This window comes from Pseudophryne corroboree, chromosome 1 (assembly GCF_028390025.1).
Source record: "Pseudophryne corroboree isolate aPseCor3 chromosome 1, aPseCor3.hap2, whole genome shotgun sequence".
In the NCBI taxonomy this organism is placed as follows: Eukaryota; Metazoa; Chordata; class Amphibia; order Anura; family Myobatrachidae; genus Pseudophryne; species Pseudophryne corroboree.
The window spans coordinates 67,921,982-67,949,807 of NC_086444.1; the positions used below are offsets into that span (position 1 = coordinate 67,921,982).

The 27,826-nt window shown below is 48.4% G+C and overlaps 1 protein-coding gene across 3 annotated transcripts in view; it reads right to left on the bottom strand.

Annotated features, from left to right (window-relative positions):
* The window catches only part of MTMR12 (myotubularin related protein 12), a 109,792-nt gene that overhangs the window by 68,574 nt on the left and 13,392 nt on the right, over positions 1-27,826 (bottom strand). For 2 of the 3 annotated variants that reach the window (XM_063960412.1, XM_063960394.1), the window contains exon 2: positions 19,774-19,834. In XM_063960412.1, the coding sequence (XP_063816482.1) occupies positions 19,774-19,834 (61 nt within the window). Of the gene's footprint in view, positions 1-19,773; positions 19,835-27,826 lie in introns of those variants that run through there. The other variant, XM_063960403.1, reaches the window with a different exon arrangement.

Genomic DNA, 27,826 nt, shown 5'->3' on the forward strand with positions numbered 1-27,826 from the left:
TGCAGTAGCAGGTCCTTTCTTAGAGGTAGAGGCCACGGTTCGTCCGTGAGCATCTCTTGAAGTTCCGGGTACCAAGTCCTTCTTGGCCAATCCGGAACCACGAGTATAGTTCTTACTCCTCTCCTTCTTATGATTCTCAGTACTTTTGGTATGAGAGGCAGAGGAGGGAACACATACACTGACTGGTACACCCACGGCGTTACCAGAGCGTCCACTGCTATTGCCTGTGGGTCCCTTGACCTGGCGCAATATCTGTCCAGTTTTTTGTTTAGACGTGACGCCATCATGTCCACCTTTGGTTTTTCCCAACGGTTTACAATCAGGTGGAAGACTTCTGGGTGAAGTCCCCACTCTCCCGGGTGAAGGTCGTGTCTGCTGAGGAAGTCTGCTTCCCAGTTGTCCACTCCCGGAATGAACACTGCTGACAGTGCTATCACATGATTTTCCGCCCAGCGAAGAATCCTTGCAGCTTCTGCCATTGCCCTCCTGCTTCTCGTGCCGCCCTGTCTGTTTACGTGGGCGACTGACGTGATGTTGTCCGATTGGATCAACACCGCCTGACCCTGAAGCAGAGGTTTTGCTTGACTTAGGGCATTGTAAATGGCCCTTAGTTCCAGAATGTTTATATGAAGAGATGTTTCCATGCTTGACCACAAGCCCTGGAAATTCCTTCCCTGTGTGACTGCTCCCCAGCCTCTCAGGCTGGCATCCGTGGTTACCAGGATCCAATCCTGAATGCCAAATCTGCGGCCCTCTAGTAGATGAGCACTCTGCAGCCACCACAGGAGAGACACCCTTGTCCTTGGCGACAGGGTTATCCGCTGATGCATCTGCAGATGCGATCCGGACCATTTGTCCAGTAGATCCCACTGAAACGTTCTTGCATGGAATCTTCCGAATGGAATCGCTTCGTAAGAAGCCACCATTTTTCCCAGGACCCTCGTGCACTGATGCACTGAGACCTGGCCTGGTTTTAGGAGGTTCCTGACTAGCTCGGATAACTCCCTGGCCTTCTCCTCCGGGAGAAACACCTTCTTCTGGACTGTGTCCAGAATCATTCCTAGGAACAGTAGACGTGTCGTTGGAATCAGCTGCGATTTTGGAATATTTAGAATCCACCCGTGCTGACGTAACACTACCTGAGATAGTGCTACTCCGACTTCTAACTGTTCCCTGGATCTTGCCCATATCAGGAGATCGTCCAAGTAAGGGATAATTAAAATGCCTTTTCTTCGTAGAAGAATCATCATTTCGGCCATTACCTTAGTAAAGACCCGAGGTGCCGTGGACAATCCAAACGGCAGCGTCTGAAACTGATAATGACAGTTTTGTACTACAAACCTGAGGTACCCTTGGTGAGAAGGGTATATTGGGACGTGGAGATAAGCATCTTTGATGTCCAGAGACACCATATAGTCCCCTTCTTCCAGGTTCGCTATCACTGCTCTGAGTGACTCCATCTTGAATTTGAACCTTTTTATGTAAGTGTTCAAGGATTTCAGATTTAAAATTGGTCTCACCGAGCCGTCCGGCTTCGGTACCACAAACAGCGTGGAATAATACCCCTTTCCTTGTTGCAGGAGGGGTACCTTGATTATCACCTGCTGGGAATACAGCTTGTGAATGGCTTCCAAAACTGCCTCCCTGTCGGAGGGAGACTTTGGTAAAGCAGACTTCAGGAACCGACGAGGGGGAAACGCCTCGAATTCCAGTTTGTACCCCTGCGATACTACCTGTAGAATCCAGGGATCCACTTGCGAGTGAGCCCACTGCGCGTTGAAATTTTTGAGACGGGCCCCCACCATATCTGAGTCTGCTTGTAAAGCCCCAGCGTCATGCTGAAGACTTGGCAGAAGCAGTGGAGGGCTTCTGCTCCTGGGAAGCGGCTGCATGGTGCAGTCTTTTTCCTCTTCCTCTGCCCCGGGGCAGAAAGGAGTGACCTTTTGCTCGCTTGTACTTATGGGAACGAAAGGACTGAGTTTGAAAAGACGGTGTCTTTTTCTGCTGATGTGAAGTGACCTGGGGTAAAAAGGTGGATTTTCCAGCCGTTGCCGTGGCCACCAGGTCCGATAGACCAGCCCCAAATAACTCCTCCCCTTTATACGGCAATACTTCCATGTGCCGTTTGGAATCCGCATCCCCTGACCACTGTCGCGTCCATAACGCTCTTCTGGCAGAGATGGACATAGCACTTACTCTTGATGCCAGGGTGCAAATATCCCTCTGTGCATCACGCATATATAGTAATGCATCCTTTAAATGTTCTATAGTTAACAAAATATTGTCCCTATCCAGGGTATCAATATTCTCAGTCAGGGAATCCGACCATGCGACTCCAGCACTGCACATCCAGGCTGAGGCGATTGCTGGTCGCAGTATAACACCAGTATGTGTGTATGTACTTTTTAGGATATTTTCCAGCCTTCTATCAGCTGGTTCTTTGAGGGTGGCCGTATCAGGAGACGGTAACGCTACTTGTTTAGATAAACATGTGAGCGCCTTATCTACCCTAGGGGGTGTTTCCCAACGCGCCCTAACCTCTGGCGGGAAGGGATATAATGCTAATAATTTTTTAGAAATTAGCTGTTTTTTATCGGGGGAAACCCACGCTTTATCACACACCTCATTTATTTCCTCTGACTCAGGAAAAACTATTGATAGTTTTTTCACACCCCACATAATACCCTTCTTTGTGGTACTTGTAGTGTCAGAAAGGTTTAATGCCTCTTTCATTGCCGTGATCATGTAACGTGTGGCCCTACTGGACATTACGTTTGTCTCGTCACCGTCGACACTAGACTCAGTATCTGTGTCAGGGTCTGTGTCGACCCACTGAGGTAACGGGCGTTTTAGCGCCCCTGACGGTGTCTGAGACGCCTGGACAGGCACTAATTGATTTGCCGGCTGTCTCATGTCGTCAACAGTTTTTTTCAAATTGCTGACATTATCACTTAATTGTTTAAATACAATCATCCAGTCAGGTGTCGACTCCCTAGGGGGTGACATCACCAACACAGGCAACTGCTCCGCCTCCACATCATTTTCCTCCTCATACATGTCGACACACGCGTACCGACACACAGCACACACACCGGGAATGCTCTGATAGAGGACAGGACCCCACTTAGCCCTTTGGAGAGACAGAGGGAGAGTCTGCCAGCACACACCCAGCGCTATATATATATATATACAGGGATAACCTTATATAAGTGTTATTCCCTTATAGCTGCTGTTATTATCGTTATTTGCTGCCAAAAATGCCCCCCCTTCTCTTTTTTACCCTGATTCTGAAGCAGGACTGCAGGGGAGAGTCAGGGAGCCGTCCTTCCAGCGGAGCTGTGAGGGAAAATGGCGCTTGTGTGCTGAGGAGATAGGCTCCGCCCCTTCCCGACGTCCTTATCTCCCGCTTTTTTGTGTAAAAATGGCAGGGGTTAAAATACATCCATATAGCCCAGGAGCTATATGTGATGTATTCTTTTTGCCACCTAAGGTATATACTGTTATATTGCGTCTCAGGGCGCTCCCCCCCAGCGCCCTGCACCCTCAGTGACCGGAGTGTGAAGTGTGCTGAGAGCAATGGCGCACAGCTGCGGTGCTGTGCGCTACCTTAGTCTGAAGACAGGATGTCTTCTGCCGCCGATTTCACCGGACCTCTTCGTCTCTTCTGGCTCTGTAAGGGGGACGGCGGCGCGGCTCCGGTGACCCATCCAGGCTGAACCTGTGATCGTCCCTCTGGAGCTAATGTCCAGTAGCCTAAGAAACCCGATCCACTCTGCACTCAGGTGAGTCCGTTTCTTCTCCCCTTAGTCCCACGATGCAGTGAGCCTGTTGCCAGCAGGACTCACTGAAAATAAAAAAAACCTAAACTAAACTTTTATTCTAAGCAGCTCAGGAGAGCCACCTAGATTGCACCCTTCTCGGCCGGGCACAAAAATCTAACTGAGGCTTGGAGGAGGGTCATAGGGGGAGGAGCCAGTGCACACCACCTGATCCTTAAGCTTTTATTTTGTGCCCTGTCTCCTGCGGAGCCGCTATTCCCCATGGTCCTTACGGAGTCCCAGAATCCACTAGGACGTCAGAGAAAATAAGATTACACTCACCGGTAAATCTATTTCTCGTAGTCCGTAGTGGATGCTGGGGACTCCGTAAGGACCATGGGGAATAGCGGCTCCGCAGGAGACTGGGCACAGCTAAGAAAGAATTAGGACTACCTGGTGTGCACTGGCTCCTCCCACTATGACCCTCCTCCAGACTTCAGTTAGGATACTGTGCCCGGAAGAGCTGACACAATAAGGAAAGGATTTTGAATCCCGGGTAAGACTCATACCAGCCACACCAATCACACCGTATAACTCGTGATATTATACCCAGTTAACAGTATGAACATAACAGAGCCTCTCAACAGATGGCTCAACAATAACCCTTTAGTTAACAATAACTATATACAAGTATTGCAGACAGTCCGCACTTGGGACGGGCGCCCAGCATCCACTACGGACTACGAGAAATAGATTTACCGGTGAGTAAAATCTTATTTTCTCTAACGTCCTAGTGGATGCTGGGGACTCCGTAAGGACCATGGGGATTATACCAAAGCTCCCAAACGGGCGGGAGAGTGCGGATGACTCTGCAGCACCGAATGAGAGAACTCAAGGTCCTCCTCAGCCAGGGTATCAAATTTGTAGAATTTTGCAAACGTGTTTGCCCCTGACCAAGTAGCAGCTCGGCAAAGTTGTAAAGCCGAGACCCCTCGGGCAGCCGCCCAAGAAGAGCCCACTTTCCTCGTGGAATGGGCTTTTACAGATTTAGGCTGTGGCAGGCCAGCCACAGAATGCGCAAGCTGAATTGTGCTACAAATCCAGCGAGCAACAGTCTGCTTTGAAGCAGGAGCACCCATCTTGTTTGGTGCATACAGGATAAATAGCGAGTCAGTCTTCCTGACTCCAGCCGTCATGGAAACATAAATTTTCAAGGCCCTGACTACGTCCAGTAACTTGGAGTCCTCCAAGTCCCTAGTAGCCGCAGGCACCACGATAGGTTGGTTCAAGTGAAAAGCTGATACCACCTTAGGAAGAAATTGGGGACGAGTCCTCAATTCTGCCCTATCCATATGGAAAATCAAATAGGGGCTTTTACATGACAAAGCCGCCAATTCTGACACCCGCCTTGCCTAAGCCAAGGCCAAAAGCATGACCACTTTCCACGTGAGATATTTTAAATCCACGGTTTTGAGTGGCTCAAACCAATGTGACTTTAGGAAACCCAACACCACGTTGAGGTCCCACGGTGCCACTGAAGGCACAAAAGGAGGCTGAATATGCAGCACACCCTTGACAAATGTCTGAACTTCAGTTAGTGAAGCCAGTTTTTTTTGGAAGAAAATCGACAGAGCCGAAATCTGGACCTTAATGGAACCCAGTTTTAGGCCCATAGTCACCCCTGACTGTAGGAAGTGCAGAAATCGACCTAGCTGGAATTCCTCCGTTGGGGCCTTCCTGGCCTCACACCACGCAACATATTTTCGCCATATGCGGTGATAATGTTGTACGGTTACATCTTTCCTAGCTTTAATAAGCGTAGGAATTACTTACTCCGGAATACCCTTTTCTATTAGGATCCGGCGTTCAACCGCCATGCCGTCAAACGCAGCCGCGGTAAGTCTTGAAACAGACAGGCCCCCTGCTGCAGCAGGTCCTGTCTGAGCGGCAGAGGCCATAGGTCCTCTGAGATCATTTCTTGGAGTTCTGGTTATCAAGCTCTTCTTGGCCAACCCGGAACAATGAGTATAGTTCTTACTCCTCTCCTTCTTATTATTCTCATTACCCTGGGTAAGAGAGGCAGAGAAGGGAACACATACTGACTTAGGGCATTGTAAATGGCCCTTAGTTCCAGAATATTTATGTGTAGGGAAGTCTCCTGACTTTTCCATAGCCTTGGAAGTTTCTTCCCTGTGTGACTGCCCCCCAGCCTCGAAGGCTGGCATCCGTGGTCACCAGGACCCAGTCCTGTATGCCGAATCTGCAGCCCCCTAGAAGATGAGCACTCTGCAGCCACCACAACAACGACACCCTGGCCCTTGGAGACAGGGTCATCCGCCGATGCATCTGAAGATGCGACCCGGACCACATGTCCAACAGATCCCACTGGAAAATCCTTGTATGGGATCTGGTGAATGGAATTTCTTCGTAAGAAGCTACCATCCTTCCCAGGGCTCGCGTGCATTGATGCACCGACACCTGTATACGTATTAGGAGGTCTCTGTCTAGAGACGACAACTCCTTGGACTTCTCCTCCGGGAGAAACCCTTTTTATCCTGTTCTGTGTCCAGAACCATACTCAGGAACAGTAGACGCGTCGTAGGAACCAGCTGCGACTTTGGAATATTCAGAATTCAGCCGTGCTGTTGTAGCACTTCCCGAGATAGTGCTACTCTGCCGAACAACTGCTCCCTGGACCTCGCCTTTATAAGGAGATCGTCCAAGTACGGGATAATTATTTCGGCCATTACCTTGGTAAATACCTCGGTGCCGGGGACAGACCAACAGCAACGTCTGGAATTGGTAATGACAATCCTGTACCACAATTTTGAGGTACTCCTGGTGAAGAGGGTAAATAGGGACATGCAGGTAAGCATCCTTGATGTCCAGTGATACCATGAAATTCTCCAGGCTTGCAATAATCGCCCTGAGCGATTCCATTTTGAACTTGAACCTTCGTATATAAGTGTTCAAGGCTTTCAATTTTAGAATGGGTCTCACCGAACCGTCTGGTTTCGGTACCACAACATTTTGGAATAGTAACCCCGGCCTTGTTGAAGGAGGGGTACCTAGATTTCACCTGCTGTAAGTGCAGCTTGTGAATTGCCGCCAGTACTACCTTTCTCCGAGGGCAGCAGGCAAGGCTGAGGTGAGGTAACGGCGAGGAGAAGTCGCCTCGAACTCCAGCCTGTATCCCTGTGATACTATTTGCAGAACCTAGGGATCCACCTGTGGGCAAACCCACTGATCCCTGAAGTTCCCGAGACGCGCCCCTACCGCACCTGTCTCCACCTGTGGAGCCCCAACATCAAGCGGTGGACTCAGAGGAAGCGGGGGAAGATTTTTTTTATCCTGGGAACTGGCTGCTAGTGCAGCTTTTTCCTTCTTCCCTTGTCTCTGTGCAGAAAGGAAGCGCCTTTGACCCGCTTGCTTTTCTGAAGCCGAAAGGCCTGTACCTGAAAATACGGTGCTTTCTTAGGCTGTGAGGAAACCTGAGGTAAAAAATTTTTTTTCTTCCCAGCTGTTGCTGTGGATACGAGGTCCCAGAGACCATCCCCAAACAATTCCTCACCTTTATAAGGCAGAATCTCCATGTGCCTTTTATAGGCAGCATCACCTGTCCACTGCCGGGTTTCTAATACCCTCCTGGCAGAATGGACATTGCATTAATTCTGGATGCCAGCCGGCAAATATCCCTCTGTGCATCCTTTATATATAAGACGACGTCTTTAATATGCTCTGTTAGCAAACTATTTTCCCTGTCTTAGAGTATTAATATTATCTGACAGGGTATCAGACCACGCTGCAGCAGCACTATTTATGCTGAGGCGATTGCAGGTCTCAGTATATAACCTGAGTGTGTATATACAGACTTCAGGATAGTCTCCTGCTTTTTATCAGCAGGCTCCTTCAAGGTGGCCGTATCCTAAGACGGCAGTGCCACCTTTTTTGACAAACGTGTGAGCGCCTTATCCACCCTAAGGGATATCTCCCAACGTGACCTATCCTCTGGCGGGAAAGGGTACGCCATCAGTAACTTTTTAGAAATTACCAGTTTCTTATTGGGGGAACCCACGCTACTTTACACACTTCATTCATTCATCTGATGGGGAAACAAAACACTGGCTGCTTTTTCTCCCCAAAAATAAAACCCCTTTTATGTAGTACTTGGGTTCATGTCAGAAATGCGTAACACATTTTTTATTTCCGGGATCATGTAACGGATGTTCCCAGTGGATTGTGTATATGTCTCAACCTCGTCGACACTGGAGTCAGACTCCGTGTCGACATCTGTGTCTGCCATCTGAGGTAACGGGCGCTTTTTTTGAGCCCCTGATGGCCTTTGAGACGCCTGGGCAGGCGCGGGCTGAGAAGCCGGCTGTCCCACAGCTGTTACGTCATCCAGCCTTGTAAGGAGTTGACATTGTCGTTTAATACCTTCCACCTATCCATCCACTCGGGTGTCGGCCCCACAGGGGACGACATCCCATTTATCGGCCTCTGCTCCACCTCCACGTAACCTTCCTCATCCCACATGTCGACACAGCCGTACCGACACACAGCACACACACAGGGAATGCTCTGACTGAGGACAGGACCCCACAAAGTCCTTTGGGGAGACAGAGAGAGAGTATACCAGCACACACCAGAGCGCTATATAATGCAGGGATTAACACTATAACTGAGTGATTTTTCCCCCAATAGCTGCTTGTATAAACAATATTGCGCCTAAATTTAGTGCCCCCCCTCTCTTTTTAACCCTTTGAGCCTGAAAACTACAGGGGAGAGCCTGGGAGCTGTCTTCCAGCTGCACTGTGAAGAGAAAATGGCGCCAGTGTGCTGAGGGAGATAGCTCCGCCCCTTTTTCGCAGACTTTTCTCCCGCTTTTTTATGGATTCTGGCAGGGGTATTTATCACATATATAGCCTCTGGGGCTATATATTGTGATATATTTGCCAGCCAAGGTGTATTTATTGCTTCTCAGGGCGCCCCCCCAGCGCCCTGCACCCTCAGTGACCGGAGTGTGAAGTGTGTATGAGGAGCAATGGCGCACAGCTGCAGTGCTGTGCGCTACCTTGGTGAAGACTGATGTCTTCTGCCGCCGATTTTCCGGATTCTTCTTGCTTCTGGCTCTGTAAGGGGGCCGGCGGCGCGGCTCCGGGACCGAACACCAATGGCCGGTTCCATGCGGTCGATCCCTCTGGAGCTAATGGTGTCCAGTAGCCTAAGAAGCCCAAGCTACCACCAGTTAGGTAGGTTCGCTTCTTCTCCCCTTAGTCCCTCGCTGCAGTGAGTCTGTTGCCAGCAGATCTCACTGTAAAATAAAAAACCTAAAATATACTTTCTCTCTAGGAGCTCAGGAGAGCCCCTAGTGTGCATCCAGCTCAGCCGGGCACAAGATTCTAACTGAAGTCTGGAGGAGGGTCATAGTGGGAGGAGCCAGTGCACACCAGGTAGTCCTAATTCTTTCTTAGCTGTGCCCAGTCTCCTGCGGAGCCGCTATTCCCCATGGTCCTTAAGGAGTCCCCAGCATCCACTAGGACGTTAGAGAAACAATGTGTAAAGAACTTATGAAGGTTTATGACCTGTGTAATTATCCATTTATTTTCTTTGCATTAATTAGTGGTAAAATCAGCAACATGGTCATTTAAACCAACCTGGTACGAGAGGCAGAGAAGGGAAAGTTCAGGAATATATTACCATCCACAACGCAGCACTACACACGTATACATGCGTCCTTTGCACAGTAAAATAAGAATTTACTTACCGATAATTCTATTTCTCGTAGTCCGTAGTGGATGCTGGGGACTCCGTAAGGACCATGGGGAATAGCGGCTCCGCAGGAGACTGGGCACATCTAAAGAAAGCTTTAGGACTATCTGGTGTGCACTGGCTCCTCCCCCTATGACCCTCCTCCAAGCCTCAGTTAGGATACTGTGCCCGGACGAGCGTACACAATAAGGAAGGATCTTGACTCCCGGGTAAGACTCATACCAGCCACACCAATCACACCGTACAACTTGTGATCTGAACCCAGTTAACAGCATGATAACAGAGGAGCCTCTAGAAAAGATGGCTCACTACAGCAATAACCCGATTTTTTTGGTAACAATAACTATGTACCAGTATTGCAGACAATCCGCACTTGGGATGAGCGCCCAGCATCCACTACGGACTACGAGAAATAGAATTATCGGTAAGTAAATTCTTATTTTCTCTAACGTCCTAAGTGGATGCTGGGGACTCCGTAAGGACCATGGGGATTATACCAAAGCTCCCAAACGGGCGGGAGAGTGCGGATGACTCTGCAGCACCAAATGAGAGAACTCCAGGTCCTCCTCAGCCAGGGTATCAATTTTGTAGAATTTTACAAACGTATTTGCTCCTGACCAAGTAGCTGCTCGGCAAAGTTGTAAAGCCGAGACCCCTCGGGCAGCCGCCCAAGATGAGCCCACCTTCCTTGTGGAGTGGGCATTTACAGATTTTTGGCTGTGGCAGGCCTGCCACCGAATGTGCAAGCTGAATTGTACTACAAATCCAACGAGCAATAGTCTGCTTAGAAGCAGGAGCACCCAGCTTGTTGGGTGCATACAGGATAAACAGCGAGTCAGTTTTCCTGACTCCAGCCGTCCTGGAAACATATATTTTCAGGGCCCTGACAACGTCTAGCAACTTGGAGTCCTCCAAGTCCCTAGTAGCCGCAGGCACCACAATAGGTTGGTTCAGGTGAAACGCTGAAACCACCTTAGGGAGAAACTGAGGACGAGTCCTCAATTCCGCCCTGTCCGAATGGAAAATCAGATAAGGGCTTTTACAGGATAAAGCCGCCAATTCTGACATGCGCCTGGCCCAGGCCAGGGCCAACAGCATGACCACTTTCCATGCGAGATATTTTAACTCCACAGATTTAAGTGGTTCAAACCAATGTGACTTTTGGAACCCAAAAACTACATTGAGATCCCAAAGTGCCACTGAAGGCACAAAAGGAGGTTGTATATGCAATACCCCTTTTACAAACGTCTGAACTTCAGGGACTGAAGCTAGTTCTTTTTGGAAGAAAATTGACAGGGCCGAAATTTGAACCTTAATGGACCCCAATTTCAGGCCCATAGACACTCCTGTTTGCAGGAAATGTAGGAAACGACCCAGTTGAATTTCCTCCGTCGGGCCTTACTGGCCTCGCACCACGCAACATATTTTCGCCAAATGCGGTGATAATGTTTTGCGGTTACATCCTTCCTGGCTTTGATCAGGATAGGGATGACTTCATCCGGAATGCCTTTTCAGGATACGGCGTTCAACCGCCATGCCGTCAAACGCAGCCACGGTAAGTCTCGGAACAGACAGGGTCCTTGCTGGAGCAGGTCCCTTCTTAGAGGTAGAGGCCACGGATTCTCCGTGAGCATCTCTTGAAGTTCCGGTTACCAAGTCCTTCTTGGCCAATCCGGAGCCATGAATATAGTGCTTACTCCTCTCCATCTTATCAATCTCAGTACCTTGGGTATGAGAGGCAGAGGAGGGAACACATACACTGACTGGTACACCCACGGTGTTACCAGAACGTCTACAGCTATTGCCTGAGGGTCCCTTGACCTGGCGCAATACCTGTCGAGTTTTTCCCAACGGTTTATAATCATGTGGAAGACTTCTGGGTGAAGTCCCCACTCTCCCGGGTGGAGGTCGTGCTGAGGAAGTCTGCTTCCCAGTTGTCCACTCCCGGAATGAATACTGCTGACAGTGCTATCACATGATTTTCCGCCCAGCGAAGAATCCTTGCAGCTTCTGCCATTGCCCTCCTGCTTCTTGTGCCACCCTGTCTGTTTACGTGGGTGACTGCCGTGATGTTGTCCGACTGGATCAACACCGGCTGACCTTGAAGCACAGGTCTTGCTAAGCTTAGAGCATTGTAAATGGCCCTTAGCTTCAGGATATTTATGTGAAGTGATGTCTCCAGACTTGACCATAAGCCCTGGATATTCCTTCCCTGTGTGACTGCTCCCCAGCCTCGCAGGCTGGCATCCGTGGTCACCAGGACCCAGTCCTGAATGCCGAATCTGCGGCCCTCTAGAAGATGAGCACTCTGCAACCACCACAGGAGGGACACCCTTGTCCTTGGTGACAGGGTTATCCGCTGATGCATCTGAAGATGCGACCCGGACCATTTGTCCAGCAGGTCCCACTGGAAAGTTCTTGCGTGGAATCTGCCGAATGGGATTGCTTCGTAGGAAGCCACCATTTTACCCAGAACCCTTGTGCATTGATGCACTGAGACTTGGCTCGGTTTTAGGAGGTTCCTGACTAGCTCTGATAACTCCCTGGCTTTCTCCTCCGGGAGAAAAGCCTTTTTCTGGACTGTGTCCAGGATCATCCCTAGGAACAGAAGACAAGTCGTCGGAACCAGCTGCGATTTTGGAATATTGAGAATCCAATCGTGCTGCCCCAACACTACCTGAAATAGTGCTACACCGACCTCCAACTGTTCCCTGGATCTTACCCTTATCAGGGAATCGTCCAAGTAAAGGATAACTAAAATTCCCTTCCTTCGAAGGAATATCATCATTTCGGCCATTACCTTGGTAAAGACCCGGGGTGCCGTGGGCCATCCATACGGCAGCGTCTGAACTGATAGTGACAGTTCTGTACCATAAACCTGAGGTACCCTTGATGAGAAGGGTAAATTTTGACATGAAGGTAAGCATCCTTGATGTCCCGAGACATCATGTAGTCCCCTTCTTCCAGGTTCGCAATCACTGCTCTGAGTGACTCAATCTTGAATTTGAACCTCTGTATGTAAGTGTTCAAAGATTTTAGATTTAGAATCGGTCTCACCGAGCCGTCCGGCTTCGGTACCACAACAGTGTGGAATAATACCCCGTTCCCTGTTGCAGGAGGGGTACCTTGTTATCACCTGCTGGGAATACAGCTTGTGAATGGCTTCCAAAACAGTCTCCCTGTCAGAAGGAGACATCGGTAAAGCCGACTTTATGAAACAGCGAGGGGGAGACGTCTCGAATTCTAATTTGTACCCCTGAGATATCACCTGAAGGATCCAGGGGTCTACTTGCGAGTGAGCCCACTGCGCGCTGAAATTCATTGAGACGAGCCCCCCACCGTGCCTGATTCTGCTTGTAAAGCCCCAGCGTCATACTGAGGGCTTGGCAGAGGCGGGAGAGGGTTTCTGTTCCTGGGAACTGGCTGATTTCTGCAGCCTTTTTCCTCTCCCTCTGTCACGGGGCAGAAATGAGGAATCTTTTGCCCGCTTGTCCACGAAAAGACTGCGCCTGATAATACGGCGTCTTCTCATGTTGAGAGGCGACCTGGGGTACAAACGTGGATTTCCCAGCTGTTGCCATGGCCACCAGGTCTGAAAGACCGACCCCAAATAACTCCTCCCTTTAATAAGGTAATACTTCCAAATGCCGTTTGGAATACGCATCACCTGACCACTGACGTGTCCATAACCCTCTACTGGTAGAAATGGACAACGCACTTAGACTTGATGCCAGTCGGCAAATATTCCGCTGTGCATCACGCATATATAGAAATGCATCTTTTAAATGCTCTATAGGCAAAAATATACTGTCCCTATCTAGGGTATCAATATTTTCAGTCAGGGAATCCGACCACGCCAACCCAGCACTGCACATCCAGGCTGGGGCGATTGCTGGTCGCAGTATAACACCAGTATGTGTGTAAATACATTTTAGGATACCCTCCTGCTTTCCATCAGCAGGATCCTTAAGGGCGGCCATCTCAGGAGAGGGTAGAGCCCTTACAAGCGTGTGAGCGCTTTATCCACCCTAGGGGGTGTTTCCCAACGCACCCTAACCTCTGGCGGGAAAGGATATAATGCCAATAACATTTTAGAAATTATCAGTTGTTATCGGGGGAAAACCACGCATCATCACACACCTCATTTAATTTCTCAGATTCAGGAAAACTACAGGTAGTTTTTCCTCACCGAACATAATACCCCTTTTTGGTGGTACTCGTATTATCAGAAATGTGTAAACATTTTTCATTGCCTCAATCATGTAACGTGTGGCCCTACTGGAAGTCACATTTGTCTCTTCACCGTCGACACTGGAGTCAGTATCCGTGTCGGCGTCTATATCTGCCATCTGAGGTAACGGGCGCTTTAGAGCCCCTGACGGCCTATGAGACGTCTGGACAGGCACAAGCTGAGTAGCCGGCTGTCTCATGTCAACCACTGTCTTTTATACAGAGCTGACACTGTCATGTAATTCCTTCTAACAGTTCATCCACTCAGGTGTCGACCCCCTAGGGGGTGACATCACTATTACAGGCAATCTGCTCCGTCTCCACATCATTTTTCTCCTCATACATGTCGACACAAATGTACCGACATACAGCACACACACAGGGAATGCTCTGATAGAGGACAGGACCCCACTAGCCCTTTGGGGAGACAGAGGGAGAGTTTGCCAGCACACACCAGAGCGCTATATATATACAGGGATAACCTTATATAAGTGTTTTTCCCCTTATAGCTGCTGTATCTTTAATACTGCGCGTAATTAGTGCCCCCCCTCTCTTTTTTAACCCTTTCTGTAGTGTAGTGACTGCAGGGGAGAGACAGGGAGCTTCCCTCCAACGGAGCTGTGAGGGAAAATGGCGCCAGTGTGCTGAGGAGATAGGCTCCGCCCCCTTATCGGCGGCCTTATCTCCCGTTTTTCTATGTATTCTGGCAGGGGTTAAATGCATCCATATAGCCCAGGAGCTATATGTGATGCATTTTTTGCCATCCAAGGTGTTTATTATTGCGTCTCAGGGCGCCCCCCCCCCAGCGCCCTGCACCCTCAGTGACCGGAGTGTGAAGTGTGCTGAGAGCAATGGCGCACAGCTGCAGTGCTGTGCGCTACCTTGTTGAAGACAGGACGTCTTCTGCCGCCGATTTTCCGGACCTCTTCTGCCTTCTGGCTCTGTAAGGGGGCCGGCGGCGCGGCTCTGGGACCCATCCAGGCTGGGCCTGTGATCGTCCCTCTGGAGCTAATGTCCAGTAGCCTAAGAAGCCCAATCCACTCTGCACGCAGGTGAGTTCGCTTCTTCTCCCCTTAGTCCCTCGATGCAGTGAGCCTGTTGCCAGCAGGTCTCACTGAAAATAAAAAACCTAAACTAAAACTTTCACTAAGAAGCTCAGGAGAGCCCCTAGTGTGCACCCTTCTCGCTCGGGCACAAAGATCTAACTGAGGCTTGGAGGAGGGTCATAGGGGGAGGAGCCAGTGCACACCAGATAGTCCTAAAGCTTTCTTTAGATGTGCCCAGTCTCCTGCGGAGCCGCTATTCCCCATGGTCCATACGGAGTCCCCAGCATCCACTTAGGACGTTAGAGAAACTGGATTTACTAGAGAGGTCAGTATTACAAATGCTCCGGATAGATACTCTGTGGAATACCCTACCACGCACAACAAGACTCTCCTCTAGTCTCCAAACCTTTAAGCGTTCCCTGAAAACTCACCTCTTCAGGCAAGCGTATCAAATTCCACAACCGCCCACATAACTTTCATAAACCTTCCTATCAAATTGCATCCACTCTGCACAGTCCACACATATCCTCACGTCTTCTCATCCTTCCTCTCGACCCCGGTTCATCATTGCTGTATGACCATATCATACAACCCACCAAGAACCTTTGCAATCTGGCGGACAACTATGCAATAGATAGGCATGTATACACAAGGATAGGTGCTATTTCCCTATAGAGTGGAGCTTGCGAGCAGGGCCTTCCTACCTCTATGACTGTCTGCTATTACCCAGTTTTGTTATATCATTGTTATTTCTAATGATAAAGCGCAACAGAATTTGCTGCGCTATGTAAGAAACTAAATAAATAAATAAATAAATAATAGTAACTACATGTGATTAATTGCTACCTGTTGTCCGAATATCACAAGCACTGGAGTGACTCAGATCCTGTCCAGGATATTACAGCACTATTTTTAATAAATATCCCTGAACATGTGATGTAACCTATCGTTGGCCATGAGCAGGACGCAAGGATTTTGTTTTTACTATTTGACACCATGTATATTTTCCCCTGTATTATATAGTGTGAGCTGCTTATAGGAGGACAAAGTCTTCCAGAGGTCAGACATTACCAGTTTATTGTTCCCCATTTCCTTCACCTTAATAAACCTGACATGACCGGAACGCCTACGGAACGCCACATCCTAGCACGGAAATAACCTGGGGAACCACTGACAATGGGACAACTGTGCTAGAAAGAGTAGTACAGGAAATTCTCTGAAACACAAAGATAAAACGCAGAATCCTGAACGTCCGGATCGTCATCGTGAGAATGTGCTATTCTGCAATTACTGGATCCAAGGGCCGAAGCCAGGCGTGGGTGACTTATGGCTCTGCAGATGTGGCCGAGCAGAAGCTGGCAGGAATTTCTGGGGCTTGTAGTTCCACAGCAGCAGGCTCTGTGGGGGGTGGCCTCTGCTTGGCACGACATGATGCAAATTACAGTTCCGTTAATAGCTTGTCTTGTCACCTATTATGTGTCAGCCTTAAAATAAAGGAATATTAGCTTAATGTTGTGTTTTTTATAAATAGTATATAATATGCAGATGAAGCGTTAATTTTGACGGCATTTACCCAGCCTAAGTTTATTTATGCCATGCTTGGGGTGCAACACCCCCCCGCAACAACAATATGTGTGTGTGTAATCAGTCCATGAAACAAACCAACATTAAAAAGTAAATGACTGAAAAGAGGACTTCCAGTGAGATAACAATACATGTAATCATTTTGTTATCTTGACAATTTAATACCTGTATGTAGACGTAGCTTCTAATGAGCAAAGACAGAGAGCGGAGCCTGAGAATGTGTTGCGCACATCAGCATGTCACAGGCTCTGCATTTATAGCTGCAGTACTGTACAGAAGTCACCGGTACATAATATTTCTCCGGCAGGGTCCACAGGTTATCCACAGGATAACAATGGGATATGATGGAGCGACAGCGGATTGGCACCAATCGATCAAAGCTTTCTGGCCTCCCAGGATGCAACGGGCCCATCCATATATCCCCGCCCACTGGCTCAGGCAAATCAGTTTTTTGTTTGGTGCGGCAGGAGCCGGACCATGGTCAGAGGGCTGCTGTTTTTTGTTGTTTTTTTTTAGCAGCCCTAAGCTTTCTTATTTTATTGTTATAGTCTTACTAGTTTTTTGAGTGATCTTACTAAACAGCGTCTTATACGTATATTAGAAAGAGTCGCTCCAACAACTCTCCGCCGGAGACCACGCTTACCCACGAGTACAGTGCTGTTTCGGCGGGCGCCTGTGTCGGATATACTAGCAGGTCCAGCAGACGTTACCAGGCTGTGGCCGGAGCACAGGGAATATTTAGCAGCCAATTGACCTTTCAGTAGGTTTTAGGAGTTGGGAAGGGAACTGGTACACCTGGAGAAACTGACATAAATACAGGGAGAACATACAAACCCCACATATATATAACCCTGGTCAGGAATCTAACAGATGACCCCAGTGCTGTGAAGCTAGCCACTAGCCTAATAGGAAATGGAGATAATTAAAATGGCTAATTAGCCTGGAGTTGTGGGAGGCGACGGAGCTGTAAATACCCTCTGTCACTGTCTCACACCTTAATGTCCTATCATGAACCTTCTCAGTTACGGGGTCATTCTGATTATAACGCTATTAACCCATGCATCCCCGCTCTCCCTTTCCCCAGGTCCTTCCTCAGCCCCCCACACTATGTTACAATACTACTTGCTTTTTATGCCACTGTAGAATCTTTTCACCTGTTCAGTTGTCTTCTCTTCAGCAGTACAAGTATCTACTTTGTCGCCACTCTCGTTACAGTGTTCCAACTTCACCACCCTGAGCGGTTCTCTCTCCCTCCTGCCCGCTCTGTGTATTGTCCAGTGTTCTTATAGAGAATCCCCCCCCCCCCCAGCCTCAATGTAAAACATCTGGAGACTCCAGCTGTATCTAGCATGTAACATCTTCCTCCTTCCTGTCACTAGGTCTCAGCTCTGTCTCGTCCTTCAGAGACGGATTATTTCCCCGCGGGCTCTGTCTATTCCCAGGTTTCCTCCCTATGCAGTTTCCATTCCGTGCTGCACCACTCTGAGCTCTGTGCCCTGCCAGTCACCTCCTACCCGCTCACTGTGCTATTAATGTCCATGTAGCTTTCTCATCACTATGATAGGACCCTGGCAGGGAGGCTGACCACTGTTACACCGTGCTGCCCAATAGGACATGGGTATAAATGTTCAATGATCAGGTACATCACCTCGCTCTGCCTATAAACATCCTGCAGGTTCAATGCGTCTTGTGCCCCCGGGATCATTCAGTATTAGCTCAGAGCTTCCTTTTCATAATAATCATTTCCTACCTCCCCTTAGTACAGAAAGTTATACACAGGTGATCTCACACTGTACACTATATCAGATGCCAGTTCCTCCATTGTATTCTAATATTAACCGATATATGATTCATTTGATTCTAATGCTTCACTGATCCTTTGATTAAAGCACCTAACTGTCAATCCTTGATCGGATTAATTTAGAGCAGTGGTTCTCAAACTCGGTCCTCAGGACCCCACACAGTGCATGTTTTGCAGGTAAACCAGCAAGTGCACAGGTGTATTAATTACTCACAGACACATTTTAAAAGGTCCACAGGTGGAGCTAATTATGTCACGTGTGATTCTGTGAGGAGACCTGCAAAACATGAACCGTGTGGGGTCCTGAGGACCGAGTTTGAGAACCTGTGATTTAGAGTATACAGCGCTGCCCCATAGTCAGGATACGCAGTGTATACAGCGCTGCCCCATAGTCAGGATACGCAGTATATACAGCGCTGCCCCATAGTCAGGACATGCAGTGTATACAGCGCTGCCCCATAGTCAAGACATAGAGCGTATACAACGCTGACGCATAGTCAGGACATGCAGAGTATACAGCCCTGCCCCATAATCAGGACACACTGTATACAGCGCTGCCCCACAGTCAGGATACGCAGAGTATACAGCGCTGCCCCACAGTCAGGACATGCAGTGTATACAGCGCTGCCCCACAGATAGGACATGCGGAGTATACAGCACTGCTCCATAGATAGGACATGCAGTGTATACAGCGCTGCTCCATGGTCAGGACACGCAGAGTATACAGCGCTGCTCCATAGTCAGGACACGCAGAGTATACAGCGCTGCTCCATAGTCAGGACACGCAGAGTATACAGCGCTGCTCCATAGTCAGGACACGCAGATTATACAGCGCTGCTCCATAGTCAGGACACGCAGAGTATACAGCGCTGCTGCATGGTCAGGACACGCAGAGTATACAGCGCTGCTGCATAGTCAGGACACGCAGAGTATACAGCGCTGCTCCATAGTCAGGACACACAGAGTATACAGCGATGCTCCATAGTCAGGACACGCAGAGTATACAGCGCTGCTGCACAATTATGAGTGTCGCCTTTCTTCTGCCGTTCCTTCATTCATTTCAAAAGTTCCACAATCTGAGCCAATTATTTGTCAGTTCCGAGCAAATTATTAACGCAAGTCACATATGCTTTCACTCAATATGAATTACTTTGTTCTCGCCTCAACCCACACATCCGTTTCCATGGAGATTTGTTAAAGTCATGTCAAGATATGAACAACTAGAACTTCATTTGATCATAAAACAAAGTGGACTCCTCTTTCATGTTATCCAGCACCGCAATAATCCCTCATACTCTGATGAGCGCTCAGTACAGCGCCACAGCTACATCACGCAACACCCTGCTCGGAATTACTCTGGACTCTCACAGTCATTCATTCAAACCACTCCATTCATCATCACTCAATTCTAAAGCTACGTACATTCTGCCACACTCAGGGGTCCCTCCTTGTTACACAGTCCATGACACTTATCCCAGTAAGGCAGGGGGACCAGGAAGACCCCCAGTACAATGTAACCAAAGCACACTATAGGAGCATGGCTGGGCAAATGTTCCATAACATAGGAATCCGTATACCTTACCTGGTAACAGCAGGACATCATCCACCTTCTCTGCCTGCTCCTTTTCTTTGGCGTCTATCTCCTGTTGAGGGGGAAATAAAGTTTAGAACAAGAACCTGTCTTGTATAGTTTATAAAATAACAGCTCAAAGCGATTAGCGGCAGATTCAACGTGGAACAATAGCGTCGATGCCTGTGATCTAGTGCAGCCATCTGCCACAAAGATTGCAGAGTTCTGCACACACCCCTGTCGGGCTACGGAGAAATGTACATGACTTTGGGGTGATCTGGTGTCATTCCAAAGTCATTGCAACGGAACATCGCCGGCATCACCCGCAACTTAACCCCTTCAAAATCTCAACCCTACCTCAGTCTTATTTACACTGTGTGGGCAATAAATCACTCATTTAGCTGCCCCTTGGTCTATATGCCACATAAACCTGTGACAAGTCTTCTTATCGCATCCAGATATCTGGGCATAAAGCTACAATCACCACCTGACTGCACAAGGACAAAGGCCCAGATTTATCAAGCCTTGGAGAGTGATAAATTACCAGCCAACCAGCTCCTAACAGCCATGTTACAGACTGTGGGGCAGATTTATTAAGCTGAAGTGATAAAGTGGAAGGTGATAAATCACCAGCCAATCCGCTCCTAACTTCCATGTTACAGGCTGGGTTTGAAAAATGACACGAGCTGATTGGCTGGTGTGTTATCATCTATCACTTCACCTGGGCCCAAGTTTGGGTGATTTTCTGGTATTCACATTTGTCACTATAGCAGCTTGAATGTGAAATGATCTATATAAGCCGCTACACACATGCTTGGTCAGGAAGGAAAAGACAAAGGGGTATATTCAATTAGCAGCGATAACTGACTTTTCGCGCGAAAAGTCCAGTTTTCGTGCGAAAAAACTGACTTTTCCCGCGAAACGCAATTACAGCCTATTCAATTTTCCGGGAAAATTTATCGGTGATAATTTTTTCACAAATTTCACTTCACCTACTCTGAAGCAGGTGAAAAGTTGGGAAAAGTCACTATTTTAAGGTAAAAATGTTTGGATATGGTGCAGAACTCATTGGGACACCTCCGTTAATGACTAATTAGGCACGTTGAAGTTTTTAATTATTTTTAATTGGCCAATAATGACATGTAATTTTTGGGGTGAAAAAGTATAAAGTGATGGAAATTGGGGTTCAAGGTATGGGACAGGTATATTCGGGTGCTTTATGACTGGGACACGTGTTTTTTAGGCTTGCAGATGGGAGTAATCGGTCTGTTTCCACTTTTTTTTTTAAAGTACCCTAAAATGACCCAAATATATACTTATGCCCATTTTCATGTACCCCAAATTTAATGAGAGCATTTATTTTGCTCAAAAAAACTTGCTTTCTATCATTTTTTTGCATTTTTAAAAAAATGCATATAACAGCCATTTCACACAATTTAAGTCCCCAAAAACTCTCTAATGTGATCTCTAACACACTTCTCTTCTGTTTTCCTATGTTAGTTTAGCATTTTTTGGGGTACAGGCTGATTTCTCCATTTTCACCTGCACTTTTCACGGCAAGAATTTTCACGTGAAACTCGTTTGGAATTAAATAGGTCGAAAAACGGAGCATTTGCGCAGCAATTTTCGCCCGATTGCCACGAAAAAAAATTCCTCCGAAAAATTGCCGCGAATTTGCGGATAATTGAATACCCTAGAAAGACACAAATCTCTATGGAAAAGTATAATAAAGCAACTCCCTTGTTCACATAATACACAGTACTGAGACACCATCCAGCCTGAAGGACTGCTATGACAGACGTCGGTCATCTCTGGGATATGAGCTCACCCCACTACAGCGTACAGAGCTGCAGCCACCACAGGCTGGTCTAACCACAGTTCCCACTTATACAGTCACAGCACCACACCATGCAACAACCGCTGCAGTCATGTCCTCAGACGGCAGCCGCAGGATCCGGACAGTATGGCCTGAGGAAGGCGATGCTACAGTAAGTCACTCCGTGCCAGACAAAGAGCGGCTGTTCCTGACATTTCCCCTCAAAGCAGTTTAGAATTTAGGGATTATTTTCTATGGCACACACCTAAAAAGTCATGTGCATACGTTCTCCATCTGTTCTTTAGCTCTCGACCTTCAGTACACATACACCTTTGCTTTTTGCTAATCCTTTCGTTCCCTATGTGCAGATTGCTGTGGGGATATTACACTGTACAAATACTCTGCAGGACTTGTGAGTTCCAGGAATTAATGGTTTCTCGTTGGCAGAAAAACAAACAGCGGGATATAAAGCAACTCTCTAACACTGGCAGCAAGGTGATTTAGGTTCTTGTAGGCACAGAAAAAAAAAAGCTATTTTGCTAGTTAATTCTGCTCCAATTATCCACTCGTCTATGCCCCATTGTCTATATGCTCCAGTGTCCTCTAGTGAATGAAGGAGAAATATACGTATACATGAGTTTGCCAATTGATTCATACATGCCAAAAACAATACATCTAACGGAAAGAGGTTTAAAACAGAATGCCAAACGTTAGCGCAAAATCATTCCTGTCAAAAAACGTTTTGCTTTAAAGCACACTGTTGTAGACAGGGACAGCACACCTGACCAGAACATGCCCCAGGCTGGGCCTTGTAAACATGGATGCAGTGTAACTGGACGAGCCTAGAGGAACTGGAGGGGCGTGAGGCATAATAAAAATAAGAAATTTACTTACCGATAATTCTATTTCTCGTAGTCCGTAGTGGATGCTGGGAACTCCGTAAGGACCATGGGGAATAGCGGCTCCGCAGGAGACTGGGCACAAAAGTAAAAGCTTTAGGACTACCTGGTGTGCACTGGCTCCTCCCCCTATGACCCTCCTCCAAGCCTCAGTTAGGATACTGTGCCCGGACGAGCGTACACAATAAGGAAGGATATTGAATCCCGGGTAAGACTCATACCAGCCACACCAATCACACCGTACAACCTGTGATCTGAACCCAGTTAACAGCATGATAACATAGGAGCCTCTGAAAAGATGGCTCACAACAATAATAACCCGATTTAGTTAACAATAACTATGTACAAGTATTGCAGACAATCCGCACTTGGGATGGGCGCCCAGCATCCACTACGGACTACGAGAAATAGAATTATCGGTAAGTAAATTCTTATTTTCTCTGACGTCCTAGTGGATGCTGGGAACTCCGTAAGGACCATGGGGATTATACCAAAGCTCCCAAACGGGCGGGAGAGTGCGGATGACTCTGCAGCACCAAATGAGAGAACTCCAGGTCCTCCTCAGCCAGGGTATCAAATTTGTAGAATTTTACAAACGTATTTGCTCCTGACCAAGTAGCTGCTCGGCAAAGTTGTAAAGCCGAGACCCCTCGGGCAGCCGCCCAAGATGAGCCCACCTCCCTTGTGGAGTGGGCATTTACAGATTTTTGGCTGTGGCAGGCCTGCCACAGAATGTGCAAGCTGAATTGTACTACAAATCCAACGAGCAATAGTCTGCTTAGAAGCAGGAGCACCCAGCTTGTTGGGTGCATACAGGATAAACAGCGAGTCAGATTTTCTGACTCCAGCCGTACTGGAAACATATTTTCAGGGCCCTGACAACGTCTAGCAACTTGGAGTCCTCCAAGTCCCTAGTAGCCGCAGGCACCACCATAGGTTGGTTCAGGTGAAACGCTGAAACCACCTTAGGGAGAAACTGAGGACGAGTCCTCAATTCCGCCCTGTCCGAATGGAAAATCAGATAAGGGCTTTTACAGGATAAAGCCGCCAATTCTGACACGCGCCTGGCCCAGGCCAGGGCCAACAGCATGACCACCCTCCATGTGAGATATTTTAACTCCACAGATTTAAGTGGTTCAAACCAATGTGACTTTTGGAACCCAAAAACTACATTGAGATCCCAAGGTGCCACTGGAGGCACAAAAGGAGGCTGTATATACAGTATCCCTTTTACAAACGTCTGAACTTCAGGGACTGAAGCTAGTTCTTTTTGGAAGAAAATTGACAGGGCCGAAATTTGAACCTTAATGGACCCCAATTTCAGGCCCATAGACACTCCTGTTTGCAGGAAATGTAGGAATCGACCCAGTTGAAATTCCTCCGTCGGCCTTACTGGCCTCGCACCACGCAACATTTTCGCCAAATGCGGTGATAATGTTTTGCGGTTACATCCTTCCTGGCTTTGATCAGGATAGGGATGACTTCATCCGGAATGCCTTTTTCCTTCAGGATCCGGCGTTCAACCGCCATGTCGTCAAACGCAGCCGCGGTAAGTCTTGGAACAGACAGGGTCCTTGCTGGAGCAGGTCCCTTCTTAGAGGTAGAGGCCACGGATCCTCCGTGAGCATCTCTTGAAGTTCCGGTTACCAAGTCCTTCTTGGCCAATCCGGAGTCACAAATATAGTGCTTACTCCTCTCCATCTTATAATTCTCAGTACCTTGTGTATGAGAGGCAGAGGATGGAACACATACACTGACCGGTACACCCACGGTGTTACCAGAGCGTCTACAGCTATTGCCTGATCTGCTGAGGAAGTCTGCTTCCCAGTTGTCCATTCCCGGAATGAACACTGCTGACAGTGCTATCACATGATTTTCCGCCCAGCGAAGAATCCTTGCAGCTTCTGCCATTGCCCTCCTGCTTCTTGTGCCACCCTGTCTGTTTACGTGGGTGACTGCCGTGATGTTGTCCGACTGGATCAACACCGGCTGACCTTGAAGCAGAGGTCTTGCTAAGCTTAGAGCATTGTAAATGGCCCTTAGCTTCAGGATATTTATGTGAAGTGATGTCTCCAGGCTTGACCATAAGCCCTGGAAATTCCTTCCCTGTGTGACTGCTCCCCAGCCTCGCAGGCTGGCATCCGTGGTCACCAGGACCCAGTCCTGAATGCCGAATCTGCGGCCCTCTAGAAGATGAGCACTCTGCAACCACCACAGGAGGGACACCCTTGTCCTTGGTGACAGGGTTATCCGCTGATGCATCTGAAGATGCGACCCGGACCATTTGTCCAGCAGGTCCCACTGGAAAGTTCTTGCGTGGAATCTGCCGAATGGGATTGCTTCGTAGGAAGCCACCATTTTTCCCAGAACCCTTGTGCATTGATGCACTGAGACTTGGCTCGGTTTTAGGAGGTTCCTGACTAGCTCGGATAACTCCCTGGCTTTCTCCTCCGGGAGAAACACCTTTTTCTGGACTGTGTCCAGGATCATCCCTAGGAACAGAAGACGAGTCGTCGGAACCAGCTGCGATTTTGGAATATTGAGAATCCAACCGTGCTGCCGCAACACTACCTGAGATAGTGCTACACCGACCTCCAACTGTTCTCTGGATCTTACCTTTATCAGGAGATCGTCCAAGTAAGGGATAACTAAAACTCCCTTCCTTCGAAGGAGTATCATCATTTCGGCCGTTACCTTGGTAAAGACCCGGGGTGCCGTGGACCATCCAAACGGCAGCGTCTGAAACTGATAGTGACAGTTCTGTACCACAAACCTGAGGTACCCTTGGTGAGAAGGGTAAATTGGGACATGAAGGTAAGCATCCTTGATGTCCCGAGACATCATGTAGTCCCCTTCTTCCAGGTTCGCAATCACTGCTCTGAGTGACTCCAACTTGAATTTGAACCTCCGTATGTAAGTGTTCAAAGATTTTAGATTTAGAATCGGTCTCACCGAGCCATCCGGCTTCGGTACCACAACAGTGTGGAATAATACCCCGTTCCCTGTTGCAGGAGGGGTACCTTGATTATCACCTGCTGGGAATACAGCTTGTGAATGGCTTCCAACACTGCCTCCCTGTCAGAGGGAGACGTCGGTAAAGCCGACTTTAGGAAAACGGCGAGGGGGAGACGTCTCGAATTCCAACTTGTACCCCTGAGATATCACCTGAAGGATCCAGGGGTCTACTTGCGAGTGAGCCCACTGCGCGCTGAAATTCATTGAAACGGGCCCCCACCGTGCCTGATTCTGCTTGTAAAGCCCCAGCGTCATACTGAGGGCTTGGCAGAGGCGGGAGAGGGCTTCTGTTCCTGGGAACTGGCTGATTTCTGCAGCCTATTTTCCTCTCCCTCTGTCACGGGGCAGAAAAGAGGAACCTTTTGCCCGCTTGCCCACGAAAGGACTGCGCCTGATAATACGGCGTCTTCTTATGTTGAGAGGCGACCTGGGGTACAAACGTGGATTTTCCAGCTGTTGCCGTGGCCACCAGGTCTGAAAGACCGACCCCAAATAACTCCTCCCTTTAATAAGGTAATACTTCCAAATGCCGTTTGGAATCCGCATCACCTGACCACTGTCGTGTCCATAACCCTCTACTGGCAGAAATGGACAACGCGCTTAGACTTGATGCCAGTCGGCAAATATTCCGCTGTGCATCACGCATATATAGAAATGCATCTTTTAAATGCTCTATAGGCAATAATATACTGTCCCTATCTAGGGTATCAATATTTTCAGTCAGGGAATCCGACCACGCCAACCCAGCACTGCACATCCAGGCTGAGGCGATTGCTGGTCGCAGTATAACACCAGTATGTGTGTAAATACATTTTAGGATACCCTCCTACTTTCTATCAGCAGGATCCTTAAGGGCGGCCATCTCAGGAGAGGGTAGAGCCCTTGTTCTTAAAAGCGTGTGAGCGCTTTATCCACCCTAGGGGGTGTTTCCCAACGCACCCTAACCTCTGGCGGGAAAGGATATAATGCCAATAACATTTTAGAAATTATCAGTTGTTATCGGGGGAAACCCACGCATCATCACACACCTCATTTAATTTCTCAGATTCAGGAAAACTACAGGTAGTTTTTCCTCACCGAACATAATACCCCTTTTTGGTGGTACTTGTATTATCAGAAATGTGTAAAACATTTTTCATTGCCTCAATCAAGTAACGTGTGGCCCTACTGGAAGTCTCATTTGTCTCTTCACCGTCGACACTGGAGTCAGTATCCGTGTCGGCGTCTATATCTGCCATCTGAGGTAACGGGCGCTTTAGAGCCCCTGACGGCCTATGAGACGTCTGGACAGGCACAAGCTGAGTAGCCGGCTGTCTCATGTCAACCACTGTCTTTTATACAGAGCTGACACTGTCACGTAATTCCTTCCAACAGTTCATCCACTCAGGTGTCGACCCCCTAGGGGGTGACATCACTATTACAGGCAATCAGCTCCGTCTCCACATCATTTTTCTCCTCATACATGTCGACACAAACGTACCGACACACAGCACACACACAGGGAATGCTCTGATAGAGGACAGGACCCCACTAGCCCTTTGGGGAGACAGAGGGAGAGTTTGCCAGCACACACCAGAGCGCTATATATATATACAGGGATAACCTTATATAAGTGTTTTTCCCCTTATAGCTGCTGTATTTTTAATACTGCGCGTAATTAGTGCCCCCCTCTCTTTTTTAACCCTTTCTGTAGTGTAGTGACTGCAGGGGAGAGCCAGGGAGCTTCCCTCCAACGGAGCTGTGAGGGAAAATGGCGCCAGTGTGCTGAGGAGATAGGCTCCGCCCCCTTCTCGGCGGCCTTTCTCCCGCTTTTTTAAGGAAAACTGGCAGGGGTTAAATGCATCCATATAGCCCAGGAGCTATATGTGATGTATTTTTTGCCATCTAAGGTGTTTTTATTGCGTCTCAGGGCGCCCCCCCCAGCGCCCTGCACCCTCAGTGACCGGAGTGTGAAGTGTGCTGAGAGCAATGGCGCACAGCTGCGGTGCTGTGCGCTACCTTATTGAAGACAGGACGTCTTCTGCCGCCGATTTCCCGTACCTCTTCTGTCTTCTGGCTCTGAAAGGGGGCCGGCGGCGCGGCTCTGGGACCCATCCATGGCTGGGTCTGTGATCGTCCCTCTGGAGCTAATGTCCAGTAGCCTAAGAAGCCCAATCCACTCTGCACGCAGGTGAGTTCGCTTCTTCTCCCCTTAGTCCCTCGATGCAGTGAGCCTGTTGCCAGCAGGACTCACTGAAAATAAAAAACCTAACAAACTTTTTCACTAAGCAGCTCAGGAGAGCCACCTAGTGTGCACCCTTCTCGTTCGGGCACAAAAATCTAACTGAGGCTTGGA